The following is a 16,440-nucleotide window of genomic DNA, read 5'->3' as shown; positions in this document are numbered from 1 at the left end:
TCGGAATTGAGGATTAAGCCCCTGCAGTGTGAACAAGGCCTAAAACCGACGTTTGATAAGACCAAGATAGCTAGTATGCAAATAACACTAGTATGATGTCCACTCACTTGTAAGTGTAGCCGGTGCGAGGATGAGGAGTGTTCTTGCAGCGGTACAGTGTTGGGTCACGCATGCAGCCGTTGTTGGAATTCATGTCAATCTTCGCTCTCATGCAGCAGGTCTGGCCAAGCTCTGTGCCTTTCTTCATCTCCTCCCACATCTGCATGTTCTTCTCCACCGCTGAGGAGAGACGGACACAACATGTTCATTATCATACCTCAAATTACATTTCCTGTGATGAAGACATTTAATAAGTCCAGGGGCCGGTTGCATAAACCGCTAAGAATAGTCTTACAAGTTAGACACCAATTTTTTTTCTTTAAGACTGTTCAAAGCTTTTTTTTTAATCAGTTACATAAAAACATAGATTAGCCTAATTTAATACCAAAAAGTAAAACTGATATCGTTTCAATGCCTTTTTACGTGGATACAGATGTTGCGCACGCGTGATGTCTGTCAGAAACATGGTGAAAGAAAATGTCTCACCTGCCCTCTCACATAAGCGCCAAGGTTTTCATCGGGCAGTAGGCTACGCGTTTAACATGATTGAATGACATAACAAAATATATGATATGCTCAATGGTACTAAAAAGAATTATTAAAAGCGCAGTATACCGTGAAAGAGAACTAATTGCAGCCAGTGTAGTGACAATCTGTCTCTGACTGCAGTGTGTGTGTGTGTGTGTGTGTGTGTGTGTGTGTGTGTGTGTGTGTGTGTGTGTGTGTGTGTGTGTGTGTGTGTGTGTGTGTGTGTGTGTGTGTGTGTGACTGACTGCGTGTCACCGCCTGTCAGCGTTAGAGTATTGAATTCTCTTTCTAGCGCTTTAACAAATACACATAGCTACAATTACTTCAAAATATTAATCTTGGCGAGTATTTACGTAAAACAATCAGTAATAACTGATTGGGACGTTTGTCATTAGTGTATAAGGTCTTAAAGTGACAGTAACCTAATTGACCTGATGTTGTCAGTGTTGTTGATGTTAATCAAGCAACAATAATACTGCACAATTTAAAAAAAAAAATTTGATTAAACAAAATAAACAAGTTTTATGCATTTTTTTGTGATTTGTGTCATGTATGACTATTGTGCATCTGACATAATACTATTATTGTAAATGAGACGTCCTAATTATAAATGATAAAAATCAAAAAAAAATTCACAAATTTCTGGAAATTACCACCACAAAATCAGTCATTTTGATAGCAAAAATCACAAACAAAAATTGTGCAATCCTGGAGGGACTGATAATGTCTATGTTTATACAACCGGCCCCAGTACGGGTGATGCTCACAGTTGTTGCGGTTGTGAGACTCGACCCTTTGCTCCCGTTCTTGTTTCATGAGGTCTGGAGGAGTGTCATCTATGTAGGCCTTGCCCTCCTGTAGAAGTTTCTCCCCCATACGCAGGATAGTGGGGAAGTGATCGCTTGTGTAGGTGAACTGGTCTGGTTTGATCTGTAGCATGGCCACGTCTTCCAAGATGACCTGCAGAAAAAAGGTGTTAGCTTAGCTAGGGGTGTCTAAAAATAATGATTTGGAAGTTAATAATAATTTGTTACATTTATAGTGTAAAGTTTAGGGGTTTATCGATACACAAAACTGACCGTTCGGTTCTTCCTACGGTTTAGACGTCTCGGTTCGGTGGGGTGGGGTTTAGAAAGCTAAAATTGCTTCTTTTTTTTTTAAAACAGTGGATTAATGAAAAAATTGTCTCTTTATCTTTAAATTAATTGAATTAGAATTAAACGTTTCGCAAGGATAAAAAAAAAATCTGCTAATGCTGTAAACCAGTACTTCTCAAAGTCCGGACTCTGGTCCGGATCCGGAGGGAATTCAATCCGGACCCGCCTCCATTTCGTATTTCAAGAGCACTAATTGTGTGTAAGGGATTAAAAGTGTGGATTTCCTACTTTGATAAACGCATGTTAAAATCATGTGCGTGTGACGTAATCGTGTGACGTAATCGGGCGCAAGCGACACTTCACCGCAGTAAGCGTTTGAATGGGTGTGGAGGATGTCATTGTCCAGGAAAAGAAAAGTTGATGAAGAAAATAGAGTTTTCAAAGATGATTGGACAGAGAGGTACGCGTTCACAGATATCCCAAGTCTCCCGGAAGTTCCAGGAGTCTCCCGCGTCTTGATAGCGGCTCCCTGATGCCCGCAAATAAGTTCAAATCTCCCGCAATGTAGAGCTTGCGAGCTTCGTGTAGCGCGCGCACGGCAGAGAGCGATCTTACGTGTGTGTGCGCAAATGTGCGCGTGTGCCTCATGAAGCGCATGTAAGCCCCATCTTTCAGCATACCTTCAGGTGTCCATTCATGTTTATTCTGTAACTGAGGAAGAGATGATCGTGTTTACTCGCGCTTGAAATGAGGAGCTAGTACAGCGATCTGTCACGCCACAGCAAAGAGCGCCAAAACGGCATTTATTGTTTGAATTTCGTGATCAAATAGACAGAATTTGAAAGATTACACCTTGCTTATTATCGAAAGTAACAAAACACGGAGCTTGCTATTATATGGTGTTAATGATGGTAGGCTACAAAACTGAGTTTGTTGTGTACACAAGACATGAGGTCCGATGACCCAGGGCTGGGCGGGGCATCAGGGGGCGGGGCATCAGGGGGCGGGGCCTGTTCGGGACGCCATGAGAGAATCGCGATACGTATCGTGGGTTCTGTATTGCGTTTTTCGGTTCGGTTTGAATATCGTTACACCCCTAGTAAAGTTGCATGTATATACATGTATTGAGCCTTGGTGCCCATGCCAAAGACGCAGGTTTAGTTTAAATACAGTGTTAATTAGTGAGGGGGGAGGATATGGGCCATTTATAGCGGATATGGGCAATAATAGTGTATGAAACGAGGCACAATACCTTCTCAAAGTCCTCTTTCTCCTTCTCAGGGTTCGTGTCATCAAAACGCATGATGAGCTTGCCCTTGAAATTGACCTGGTAGTGCTGGTTGAGTAGAGCTGCCTTGGCATGACCGATGTGTAGGTATCTGAGAGATGGAAAGAGTCATTTAGAGAGACTAATCGAACACTACCTTTCAAAGATTTAGAACAAGTAGCTTTTTTTGTTGAAAGAAATTTATTCTTTTCAAAAAATTATTTCTTAAAGGGCTGGTTCAGGATTTTGGACATCGGACCTCATTTCCAAGTTAGCCTGGGTTTTATTTATCAGTTTTCAAAAATGTTCATCCAGTCCTTCCAGTGTCATAGTTCACCGGTGCTAGGCTAGCGCGAGTCAACGGTATCTGCTAGCCTGCCATTAAACACAGTTTTACCCACTCCACAGTTCACCAAAAGCAAATAAATGATAACGCCAGACTATTGATGTAAATGTCTGTGGATAGAATAATGTTAGAAATCAAGAACTGATATACAACTAGTTGTAACTCTTACAGTAGGCATTGCATTATTCTCATTGAGTATGCAGCATGAGTCCAAGACAATCTTCTGTTCGTGAACAGTTGTATTTCATTCATTAATCTGACTTTGCATCCATGCAATTAATTGCCATTTGCCCGTGTGATAGTAATATATCTCAGTAGTATTTTAAATGAGATAATTGATTCTATAAACGACTATAAGAGATAATTTTCGGCTTTCTCCGGCTCCCTGCACCGGGCGTAAAGCGAAACCGGAAGTGTCTATCCGCACACTCGCTGATCGGAAATCCAACATGGCGGCCACGTGCAACTAGCCTATTATAGTCTCCTTACAGAAAATGCAAACATTGCTAATACGGGAAGAGTATAAGTGGAAGTAAACATGCAACACTCGCATCCCGAAGCTCACATCTTGTGCATCTAGCCTATAAATGCAGCGTTGGTGAGCAAAAATAAAAAATCTTCTGAGCGCTAGTGTATTGTGAAAGACCTTCATTGTGTACATTAACGCTACTTACCCACTAGCCTCAGGGGGAAACCGCACAATTACTTTGCCCATCTCAGCACCAGGGAGCTCCACAAACTTTCCCAGATCCTGCTTCTTTTCCTTCTCCACAGGCTAAAAACATAGTTTGCAAAAAAATCATGCAAGTTAACAACTTTAATAACATTTAAAGGTATGTTGTTCCATGTTCAAAGTAAATGTTAGCTGAAAACATAAATGTGACTTGTTTCAAACTTTATGTTTTGTTTAAAAGAACAGATAAAACGGCAGTAGTCTGTCAGAAAGACAAAAACATATCTCTGGGTTGGTAACAAACTCACAGTGGCTTTGCTGTTGGCAATCTTGCTGGCCCATTTACTGCCCACTGAGCTGAATGGCACCTGAGAGCCCAGGAACGAAAACCAGCGGCACATATGCGGATAGGAGCTTGGCTTGACCTGTGACTCGCCATTTCCTTTTGAGATTTATCAAAAATGTTAAGATGTCTTGATTTTGGAATCGAAACTGTGTGTATATTTATATATATATATATATATAGGGCTGGGCGATATAGCCAAAAAAAATTATCACGATACTTTTTTTTAAATCAGTCGATATCGATAATTATCGCGATAAATGTCAAATCTTTATTTCTTTCAAGTTTAAAGGGAGATTTTTGCACCTAAGTGAAAGTTGTAGAAACCAGAGCGTTAATTTTGTTTTTTAAACTACTCCTTATTGTCAGAACATATCATGACAAACACTTGCCAAACAGGAGAACATTTCACAAATCTGAGGTAGAACATTCAAACATTTGTAATTTTTCCTTGACAAAATAAATATCTGAATAGAAAAATATTAGGGCCGGGACTCGATTAAAAAAATTAATCTAATTAATTAGAGGCTTTGTAATTAATTAATCGAAATTAATCGAATTTTAATTGCATAAATATTTGACCTGAGAACAGTGAGAAGTATTTTTTTTCACATGGATTTTTAGTATACCATTGAATAAGGACTGAATACATAAGCTTAAGCAACAAAATATTGTTTATTTTTGTTCAACCAAGTCCAGCAGACCAGTGCAGTTTTTGCCATTAAGTGTTCAATAGCATATTTAGAAATATAGTACATTTCAGAAATGCAGGTAGCCTATAGGTCCACGCTAGCTGCTATATGTTTTGCGTTGAGGTGATACTTGAGGCCCGATGTGCTGCGGTGATATGCAAATTCCTTGTTGCATAACTTGCACACAACCATGCTCTTATCGACGCTTCCAACCACGGGGCCAACCAAAGCGGTCTCGTCAGCTTCTTCGTTCATGTTCACTGTGGTTTGTTGTTGTCTGAAGTCATGAACGCTAGTTGGTGCTCCAGTATAATCGGTCCGCCGAAACTCATCCAGTGAGAAACGTTCTGCGGTGCGGAAAAATGTTTAACGCGTTTAATCTTAATTAACGCGTTAAAGTCCCGGCCCTAAAAAATATATTTCTTAGTTTCTGCATGTGCTAATGGAGGATATTGTTTCAAGTCTTGAAACAGGTTTGTGTCGCCTGACTTTGATGGCACGTATCTTCAGCACAGTTTGCAGTGCAGGCTGCAATATTAATATTACATGTTTTGTCTCGAAACGCATATTTGACAGTGAGTTGACAGTAAATCTGCACCCTAACTCAAGCTAATACTACTATGTTAAATTTATGTTCATTAACAAAAACAGTAACATCTGTTAAAAAAAAGTAATGACCGCATTTTTATTTGGCAAAATGTAATATTCTGACTGTTTGAGTTTTATTAAAATGAACCATTGGTCATCCAGTATCATGCATTTATATCATGATAACCACAGATAAAACCAGGCATAGCCTAAAGCACAACTAACATGGCAAAATGCAACTTTATGGTTTCTATGGTATTTGTATGAAAAACTGTAGCCTAAATACAACGTTAATCGATCAAAGTTTTCGGTAGTCGGTTAAAAAAAAAGTGATCTCTAAATTAGGCTATTATAGACAGTGGACTAAACGCTACTACAGTTAGCCATCTTATTCGAAGATATTTTTGTGTGAAGTGAACAAATCCCTCACACTCAATTTTTCATAACTCGCCTGTTTGTACTTAATAAACCAATAAAAACATTTGGCGCGAGTCACAGCGTTTGGGTTCACGCGCTCACAAGGTTTGCGAAAAGTAAAGGCTACAGGCTAAACGCTGGAGGTTAGAGCCAGGGTAAAGAAACGTAGTGTGTGGGACCATTTCACCAAAAATAATGATACAGTAAGTTGCAACTTGTGTGATACAGTGCTTAAATACAGTAGTAATACTGTAGAAATACATTACATCTTCATTTCAGTGGTAACAGATAAGGTGATGATGATGATCATCATCTTTCTTTATTATTGTTAGCACTAACGTTACCTCAAACTAAGCGGAGTCTCTTCGGAGCTGTCATTTTCTTAAATGAGACGCTGCAATGTTTCAAATGAGCTTCTAACGCTAGACCAACGCCTTTATTTTCAACGTGATCACCTTGTACCCAAACCATTTCAACACTAAGGAGCCATTTGTCCTCCGATTACATACAAGCTCCTCAGCCAGGACCGGATTAACCATTAGGGCAACTGGGCACTTGCCCAGGGGCCCACGACATCTAAGGGGCCCTGGGCACCAGGGGCGGAGTGGCAACTGGCAATCGGGAGAGTCGGGAGTTTCCCCGGTGGGCCGGTAGTGTTTCGAGGCCGCGAGGGCCGGTCTGATAAAATGTATTCATTGCAAGTTCGCCATGCGCACTTGTGGCCCAAGCGAGGGGAAGAAAACAAATATTTTAGATAACGGAGCGTATATTTGCACTGAGTGCCTGTCTTTTTAGCAAAAAGACGCCCTTCACGGAATAGCTACAGTGGCGCAGGTCGTAGCGCATGAAGTGCTAGAAAGCAGTTTTTGATGCGCTCGACCCGAGTTCGAATCCGCCTTTTGCCGAACTCTCTCTTCTCCCTTTTCCCAACACTTATGAGATGTAAAATGTATAACCTTACGTAACATAAAGGTCTCTAGCGTTATATTTTGCCAACGAACTAAAATCGAAACCATGATATGGCTTTGTGCCTTTATAAAACAGCACAAGACTTTAAGAATAGGCATCCTGTATGTGCTGCGTGATTTAAAGAAAAGTCCGCTCTTTGCTCACGCGATCAGCATGGTTATCTGGTGTTTTCTCCTAAATACAAGCTCAATGGTTTATTTCTTGCAAGTGAAGAAATTAGGACAAAAGTATTTTAATTTTCCTGTATTATAGTGTAATGTAGACTAAAATATACTTTTGAAATATTCATTTTCATTAATATACATTTATAGGCTATATGGATTTTACGTCATAGGAAGAATTATATAAATCATTATTACATTATTATAATAATTGTTTGGCATCCTAAAACACCATCGATAATGTAATGTATACTGAGACTCTCATAACTAAAAATATGTTTGAGCCCTCTTTATTTTCCTGGTACAAATCAATGCTTTTTCTTTGTTCAACGAGCAGTTCATGGGTTGAAGCTCTTAATTTTGATCTCTCAAAGAGCACGAGATTGATGCATTTAACCTAAAAATGTACAAAATGTTCTTGTGGGGGAGCATGCCCCCGAACCCCCCTAGAGGCACAGAGGTCCACCCAACATAGTTTTACAAATACCTATGGGAAAGAACGACCATTTATGAGCTTTACTCCAGCATAGTACAACAAGATTCCTTTTAAGTCAGTAAAACTGTAAATCCCATATTAAAATGTACTTGGACAAAATATACATTTGGCCTGCCTAAGGGGGGGCCTACAAGACATTGTGCCCAGGGGCCTCTGAACTCTTAATCCGGCCCTGTCCTCAGCGCCGCGTTTGCGGAACACATGTTTCGCGCTGTAGGGGATTTTAAAAAACAGACCTGCAAACTCCTCAGAGTAAAAAAGGTGACAGTGTCGCGCAGGGGGGGGGGGGGTCTCACACATTTCTGAGCGCTTTATTAGACAGAAATTTGCTGTATTAACCTAAAACAACATGCTCGCCAGATTGTTTATCTAAATAGACCTATGTTGTTAGAATTTACTTATTACCAGGTTTTTGGTAAATTTCTTGATTTAATTTTTTTTATTCTTTTTTTAAATGAAAACTAACATCATAAAGTATGATATTTGTTTTAGTTTGAGCAATTCTGGAGCTATAATTGACTCTTCTTAGGAGCATATAAAACAAAACAGCTCTTTGGAAAAAATGAAATGTAATATTGTAGTAGTTATAAACAAACATATTTTAGTTCAGATTAGTTTGAGGGCAGCAATTGTATTCATAATGTCAAAATAAAACCGACGTAATGTTACTTGAAGGCATTATAGCCTACTATTCCTGCCAAACTTCCATGGTTGCGGTTAGTGTTACTACAGTAAATCCATGGTGAATGTTGCTGATCTGTGGACACTGGATAGTTCATTCATGGCACAATGTTTCTTCCTGGTTTCCACGTCAGTGCTGTTTGATTCGTTAATAACGGAGAAATGTGAATGTTTCTCACTAGATCTCGCAGCGATGTTATTACTTCTGTGGCAAATTCTAATTATTCCTTTACTTGATCTCTTAGCGCTGTGTAGTAACAGTGTCGCTTGATCAAGCTCGGCTCGCGCTGCTTTGGTCCAAACTGATAAACGGTCCGTCAACCACACAATAACGAGCAGTTTCGTTCCGCTTGCATTACGTTTGCCATTTTATGTTGGGCGATGTTGTGGTGGCTCCGGCGGATTATGAGCGCGCTTACCACGCCAACGCGCCTACATTTGAAAGAATGAAATTTTGGTCGGCAGGAAAAATGGCCTAACCCCCCCTCAAAGAAAAAACTCTCCGGTTCTACGCGATTCACGTAAATGACCCAATTGGCCGAGAAAACGGCGATTGTCGCCGAAAAGCGACAAGTTTCCAGGTGTGAAAAAAGTGACGTGAGTGGAAGCGCGGCGCCGGGGCAGTGTGTGTGTGTGTGTGTGTGTGTGTGTGTGTGTGTGTGTGTGTGTGTGTGTGTGTGTGTGTGTGTGTGAGCGGGAGGCAGAGAGAGATGCGACAGAGTTGCGAAATTGCAGGCGCGGCTCGAAATGGCTGTAATTTCAAATAGCGTGGCATATTATAAACTTATGGGTTAACCGGTTTCAACCGGCTAATGATGGTCGGTCAGGAAAATTTTTAGTTTTCGCCATCCCTAATTCTGACTGTATCGTTGCGCACAGTGTTTCTCCTGTTTGTCTTAGTCAGTGCTGTTTCATCTGCCTTTAAACTGGTTTAAACTAGACGTTTGTGTTCTTCGCTGAATTGAAGCGCTTCACTATGACCGATCAGAGTAAACGCGTCTGTTCTTGTGAGCTCGCGCTGCGCTGCCGTTTGGACTTTGAACCGAGCGGATTAATGGTCCGTGTGGCGCGCGGTTCAAACGAGTTTCCTTCCCCTTTTTGCGCATAAACATTATCGAACATTAATCGACCTCTTGATATCGTTTTATCGAGAAAAAATATATCGCGATAATTATCGTTATCGTTTTATCGCCCAGCCCTATATATATATATGTGTATGTATGTATTTATGTATGCATGCATGTATGTATGTGTTTGTACATATATATTCAAAAGTTTGGGTTCGTAGGATTGCTCACCAGGGCTGCATTTATTTGATTAAAAATACAAAACAAACCCAGTAATATTGTGAAATATTATTAAAATGTAAAACATCTGTTTTTTATGTGAATATATAATAAAGTGTAATTTATTCCTGTGATCAAAGCTGAATTTTCAGCATCATTACTCCAGTCTTCAGTGTCACATGATCATTCAGAAATCACTATAATATGAGGATTTGATGCTCAAGAAACATTTATGATTATCATCACAGTTTAAATCAGTTGTGCTGCTTCAAACCGTGATTCATTTATTTCAGGATTCTTTGAAAGTTCAAGAGAAAAGCATTTAATTAAAAAAGAAATATTTTGCATTATAATAAATGTCTTTACTGTCACTTTTGATCAATTTAAAGCGTCCTTCCTTTTTTTTTAAATACATTTTTGCGTATTGACCCCAAACTTTTGAGCGGTAGTGTATGTATTTATGTATGCATGCATGCATGTATGTGTATATATATATATATATCTCATAGCTAAATGACTGACCTTTGAGAGCCGCCCAGATGCAGAGGTCAGCCAGTGTCACACCGTGACCCACCAGGAATGTTCTCAGTGCCAGAGCTTTATCCAGATCTGCCAGAGCAGAAGACAGATCTGACTGACCGACGAGACGACGGGCACTGAACTCCAGCCAGTGATCAACCTGCAAAACACAGAACATAATCAACAACACTGCTAACCGATGAAATGATTGTAATGTGCTATAGAGAGCCAGTGGACGGTAGTATATTGGTGCTTTTCCACTACACAGTACCAGCTCGACTCGTCTCGACTCTGTTTGGTTTTCCACTGTGTAAAAGTTGTACCTGTACCTGCTTTCGGTACTTTTTTTCATGTCACCTCCGGCGAGGTTCTGAGCGAGCTGAGGCGATACTAAAATGTGGCGTGAAAACACTGCAGACTGCTGGTTGGTCAGAGAGAATCGTCACTATTCACTGCGTCATCATTGCACGCGCTGTTTTTTTCAGCAGTGTTTCGTTTTGCTGCCCTCAGCCTCTCCTGAGACAACGTTTGTCTTCTTGCTGTGAGAAACAGCCACATCCCGAGGATCAAAAACAGCACACACTCAATTTCCTCCATTGTCCTGTGTGTGTGTGTGTGGGTAGCGGGTGTGTGTTGCGTAGTTCCTGCGGCGTCGCTATGATGACCAGGTACTATCTGTAATGGAAAACGGAGCGAAAAGCGAGTCGAGTCGAGCTGGTACTGGTAATAGGGCTGGTCCGAATACCATTTTTTGAGCATCGAAGCTTCGGGAGTAATGAACATCGAATATTCGAGGCTTCGGAATCTCTATAGCCTATGTCTGTCTGTCCGTTGCATTTTGATTATTTCGAGAACCGTTCATCCAAACGACTTCACAAGGGAGTGCAGTGTCGTATTTGGTGCAATATAGATAGACAGACGAGACCCATCACGTTCAGAATTAATAAACTTTTAATAAACTACAGAACAGCGCGAGCCGGATGCGCGAGCGCCTCACGAGAGCAGAGCTTATATGCTCCGAGAATGGACACTGCACTAGTGATATAAAACACACACAGGTCTGTTAACTTAAGCAATATTTTTAATAAGGTAGTCTAATATTTTTCTCACTAACAAATTACTGACAAAGTAGGGTAGATTTAAATAAAGAAGCGGCGCGCCTCACGCATGCAGAGCTTATATGCTCCGAGAACGGACACTGCGCTAGTGATATAACACACACACACACACACACACACACACACACACACACACACACACACACGTCTTTTAACTTAAGCAATATTTTTAATAAGGTAGTCTAGTATTTTTCCTCACTGACAAAGTAGGGTAGATTTAAATAAATAAAAATGAAATTTAAATAAAGAAAAACGAAATTTAAATAAAGAAAAACGAAATTTAAATAAAGAAAAACGAAATTTAAATAAAGAAAAACGAAATTTAAATAAAGAAAAACGAAATTTAAATAAAGAAAAACGAAAAATAAACGTGACGTCCCAGTAAAATCTCAGTCTCCTATATTTAGCTGTAGATTAATTTAGATTGATAAGGGTAAAAAGGCTAATACATTTTGTTTCTATTATTCTATGTTCCACAATGTCAAAGCAACGCAGCTTAACCCAAAATACAAACTCACGCATGCACTTCTGTCCATACAAACTCCGCTGTTCTGCGCTCTAGTCAGAGAATACTCCCGTTGCAGGAACACTTTAAGTAGTCCAAGAAGCAGCAAATATATTTATTAAGTAGATATAACGAAGCTATATGTTAAGTATTATATTTCACCAGATTTTATAGTGTAAAACATATTCAAGCGCGAATGAGAACCGTTTCGAGGGGGATGCCAGGTGTGCAAAAAAAAAAGAAAAAAAAAAGGAATATACGAATGTCACATTTTCAAATCGAATACCAACAAACCGAACGAATATTCGAATATCCGGGTCTAGCCCTAACTGGTAATGGAAAATGGAGCGAAACGCGAGTCGAGCTCGTACTGGTAATGGAAAAGCGCCATATGATTCCCAAATCTAACCTCAGTTTGCTCCATCATGTTAGAACCATACAGTCCCAATGCCGGAGCCACTCGGGCAAGATAACGGGTGATGGAGTTCACGTCACTGAACTGCACCTCACTGAAGGAGACGCACCGAACGAGAGAAATGGAAAATTAGACAGAAATGATGCGTATAAATAAAAAATTGAGTACGTGTATCCTCCTAATGTGTCCATAAAACACTATAATGATTATATTATACATAAAGCATGCACTTCTAGTCTCATACAGGCCATATACTCACTCAGAGACACGGAGCGTGGTGTCTTTGCCCTCCTTCACAGAGAGATTGACGCTGCCCTTCACATGTTCAGCAGTCAACAGTGCCCCTACAGGAGAATCACAGAGAATTACTGTACCCGCTTTATGCAAACACAGATCTAAACTGAAATTATTGCCATATAATTCTGAACATAAATGCCCACACACTCTCAAAAACTGCAATAAAAATAACTTGTTTACACTGCATTGTTACCCTCCTTTTATGTACATTACCTAATGCATTTAGAAACAATTAATAATTAGTCACAATAATATTACTTTGCACATTTTATATGATTGTGAAGGGTTGAGAGAGCAGATAACGGCCAACCTCAAATGTAACTTGCTTTTATCATAAGGTTACATTATGAGATGACGTCAAAAACAAAAAGACCAAACTGGTCCATCTAGAGATTCTGTGCAAATCATTTCTGTGATTCATCTAGTTCAGTGCCACTTAATAAACTTTTATGAACAATCTGTATTATTCTGACCCTGAGAGCATGGCGGTAGTAACACCAAGGTCATGGGTTTGATTCCCATAAGATGCATAAACTGATAATATTTCAATATGTCTTAAATGAACAGTTAGTGGCGACAAGTGACTGCAAAAAATAAATAAATTGATGTCATTGAATCATTCATTCAAACCCATTTAACTGATTTTAAAATAATGAATTAAAAATTATTTAAACAGGCAGCAACGGTAAACATTTTGACAGAATCTCTAGTAAATGTTATTTTATTTAGTTGTCTGTTCATAATCATGTTCTCTATTTTAAACAATATTCCCTGCATTTTCCCCTGTAGAGACATTTTACACGTACCCGCCTAATATAAGTTTTGTTTTCAGGGATGACAGAGGAATGCCATGACAAAAAATAAATTATCTTTTGATGATTTTTACATTTATTTAATTATGAGCTTAACTATACGTTTTTAAAATTATTGTTTTAGTTTTTTATTTAGGCCTAAATGTCTTTTTGGTTTTCAAATGCACATTCAACTTCTTCAAGGCTTTGTATTAAATGTTTATTTGAATTCGGTATGATTAAATACAATATATTTATACTCTGTAATTTACTGCTTGTAACAATATGAACATGAAGGAAATAATATCACATTATACAGTAAATGGAAAACATTTTAAAACAGGGTTACATTAGTTACAAAATCAGATACAATTCCTATCAATAAGCACTGTTTACAGCATTTCTTCATATTTTACAATTAAACTTTAAAACTCGAACCTGAAACTAGATACTATTGCCTCAATACAGGACTTTGCATATCTGCATTAATATATGCAAGCATTTTTATGCATCTCATCTCCTGCTTTTTGCATGTTCGTTCCCTGAATTTAATTTGATGAAAATCCAGGTTTGACAATTAAGTTGTCAACAAATGTTACACCCATTTACTGTCGCATTTCCCACTGGTTTTTGCAAAGATTTAACATTTCTCATTTTAATCCATCATGATGAGATCATTAAAAAGATTTCACTTTACTACACATATACAATCCAAGATATATAAGAGGAGTTAGATAATCGTGCTGCTGGAAAGACAGGTGTGGAGTAAACAGATTCAGAAAGCTCTTTCAGATGACTTGCATCAGCCAGTGACACCGCTCCCTCAAGCACTGGATGGCGCACTTCAATACATTTAACAAATAATAAATACCATTCTGCAGTTATAACAACATTTCTATATCTTAGCTATATAGTGGAAAGGCTCTAAAACCAAGAAAGCATTGGTTTTGCCCTGTATATGACTGCAAACCCCACTAAACTCCCTCTTACCCCAATAATAATGAAAACAAAACATGCACAAATTAGCCATCACTTTTAGGGAAGCAGTCCCAAACTATTAATGTAAAATATCTTGCTTTGAATCTATTAAAGAAAGAAAATCTTAGTGAACATTGGGAATGGCAGACTGTTAATTTTAGATTATGCCACGACGGCACGAGGATCTTCTGCGTGTCAGTCCATTGAACCGGTGCGCGAGCTCAGCGGCAAAATGCAATGTAGCCTGTAATACATTGAACACATCGCATTTGTACTTACCTAGAGGTGGGTTGCTACTGTTGATAGTCAGGTTTAGTGCCATGTCGTTCCTCTTGGTCTTCTCGTAATGGCCCTGTCACACTTCCAGCATCAAACTACTTCACGACTGCTCAGCGCCGCCTGCTGTAAGAGCGCAGCGGAAGAACGACACGGGTAACACTACACCCAGGAACAATGGTTCCGGTCATTTTCGTTTGCTCTGTGGGTTTCAGTAAAAAATATCTACAATTGTAAAATATGCGTTTGTATCTTTCGCTTTCAATCTATGGAAACCGTGAACGATGACTGACGCTGTCTGTTCCTCACATATTTTTGTAGAACAGGTTTGGAAAACCATTTGAGCCTCCGTTGTTTTTCTTTGTTTCGTTATTGCCTTTTATTTTACGATTTAATTTCAGAAGTAAATCTTTATCCATAATTAGTCTTCTATTAAAAATTATATTCACAATTGTAAGATAATGGCCTACAGTTTTACAAATGTATGTAAATCACCATGCTTCCTAAAGGAGGCGCTATAAGCATTGAAAAGGCATCTGCCTATTTAGCTTAGTGTCTATAAACTGAAAGTAGGCCTAGTCATTTATATTTTATTGGGAAGATGCTTTGGAATGAAGTGCATGCTGTAGGTCTTGATGAATTTGTGTAGCCTAATTCAACAATTACACTATTTTAGAGTTCAGCAGTGTCACATAGGCTACACTAATCATTTGATTTTTAACACACAAAAAAACTTTATTTCAATGCTTTCAATGTTTAGGGACTGGCTTAATGCAGCTTCAGTTCACTTCTAGCAAATGTAAAATATCATTAGCCTATTTATTCTAGTTTTCTCCAACTAGAATTATTCTGCATTTATAATTTGAAAATGTTTTATTGTTTTTATCATTTAAATAATTGTTATAAATGGTTACATATTTAATAAAAATGTATTATAGGCTATAATAATTTATAAATAATCACATGACAGCAACTCAGGCATGTAGACATGGTCAAAATGATCCGCTGAAGTTCAGACTGAGCATCAGAATGGGGAAGAAAGTTGATTTAAGTGAGTTTGGACAGTGGCATGGTTGTTGGTGCCAGATGGGCTGGTCTAAATATTTCAGAAATTGATGATCTACTGGGATTTTCATGTGTTCAGGATCCTCTTGGGTTTACAGAGAATGATCCAAAAAGGAGAAAATATCCAGTGAGAGGCAGTTCTGTGGGCTAAAATGCCTTGGAGAATGACCAGACTGGTTTGAGCTGATATAAAGGCAACAGTAACTCAAATAAACACTTGTTACAACCAAGGTCTGCAGGAGAGCATCTCCGAATGCACATCACGTCGAACCTGAAGCATGAGAAGACACACCAGAGCCAATCCTGTCAGATAAGAACGGGAACCCGAAGCTACAACTCATACAGGCTCAACAAGATTGGACAATATAAGATCTGAGAAACGTTGCCTGTCTGATGAGTCTTCATTTCTGCTGCACTATTCACATAATAGGGTCAGTAAACAACATGAAAGCAAGGATGGCTTGTATCCACATTTCAGGCTGTAATGGTGTGGGGATATTTCTGGCACAATTTGGACACCTTAGAACCGACTGAGCATTGTTTAAACACCACAGACTACCTGAGTATTGTTGCTGACCATGTCCATCCTTCCAGCAGGATAACACACCATGTCACGAAGCTCAAATCATCTCAAGATGGTTTCTTGAACATGATAATGCGTTACTCACTATATGAACTCAAATGCAGTCACCATCTCAATCCAATAGAGCACCTTTGGGATGTAAACAGGATGTGCATCCGATAAATCTGCAGCAACTGCGTGATTCTGTCATGTCAACATCGACCAAAATCATAAGTTTGTGTGGGACAATGTGGGACATGTTACCAACACT

General features: G+C 39.1%; 1 protein-coding gene across 1 annotated transcript in view; it reads right to left on the bottom strand.

Annotated features, from left to right (window-relative positions):
• The window catches only part of eprs1 (glutamyl-prolyl-tRNA synthetase 1), a 69,118-nt gene extending 54,271 nt beyond the window's left edge, over positions 1–14,847 (bottom strand). The window contains exons 1-9 of the mRNA XM_077240128.1: positions 14,546–14,847; positions 12,460–12,544; positions 12,195–12,294; positions 10,166–10,322; positions 4,319–4,452; positions 4,012–4,112; positions 2,977–3,103; positions 1,395–1,587; positions 108–279 (exon numbers count right to left, since the gene is read on the bottom strand). Of these exons, the coding sequence (XP_077096243.1) occupies positions 108–279; positions 1,395–1,587; positions 2,977–3,103; positions 4,012–4,112; positions 4,319–4,452; positions 10,166–10,322; positions 12,195–12,294; positions 12,460–12,544; positions 14,546–14,588 (1,112 nt within the window). The 5' untranslated portion in view covers positions 14,589–14,847. The remainder of the gene's footprint in view (positions 1–107; positions 280–1,394; positions 1,588–2,976; positions 3,104–4,011; positions 4,113–4,318; positions 4,453–10,165; positions 10,323–12,194; positions 12,295–12,459; positions 12,545–14,545) is intronic.
• Positions 14,848–16,440: the final 1,593 nt, after the last annotated feature.

Source organism: Siphateles boraxobius, unplaced genomic scaffold (genome assembly GCF_051911475.1).
Source record: "Siphateles boraxobius isolate OS27281-9 unplaced genomic scaffold, OSU_SipBor_1 22, whole genome shotgun sequence".
Taxonomy (NCBI): Eukaryota; Metazoa; Chordata; class Actinopteri; order Cypriniformes; family Leuciscidae; genus Siphateles; species Siphateles boraxobius.
This window is presented reverse-complemented; position numbering and strand designations above follow the sequence as displayed.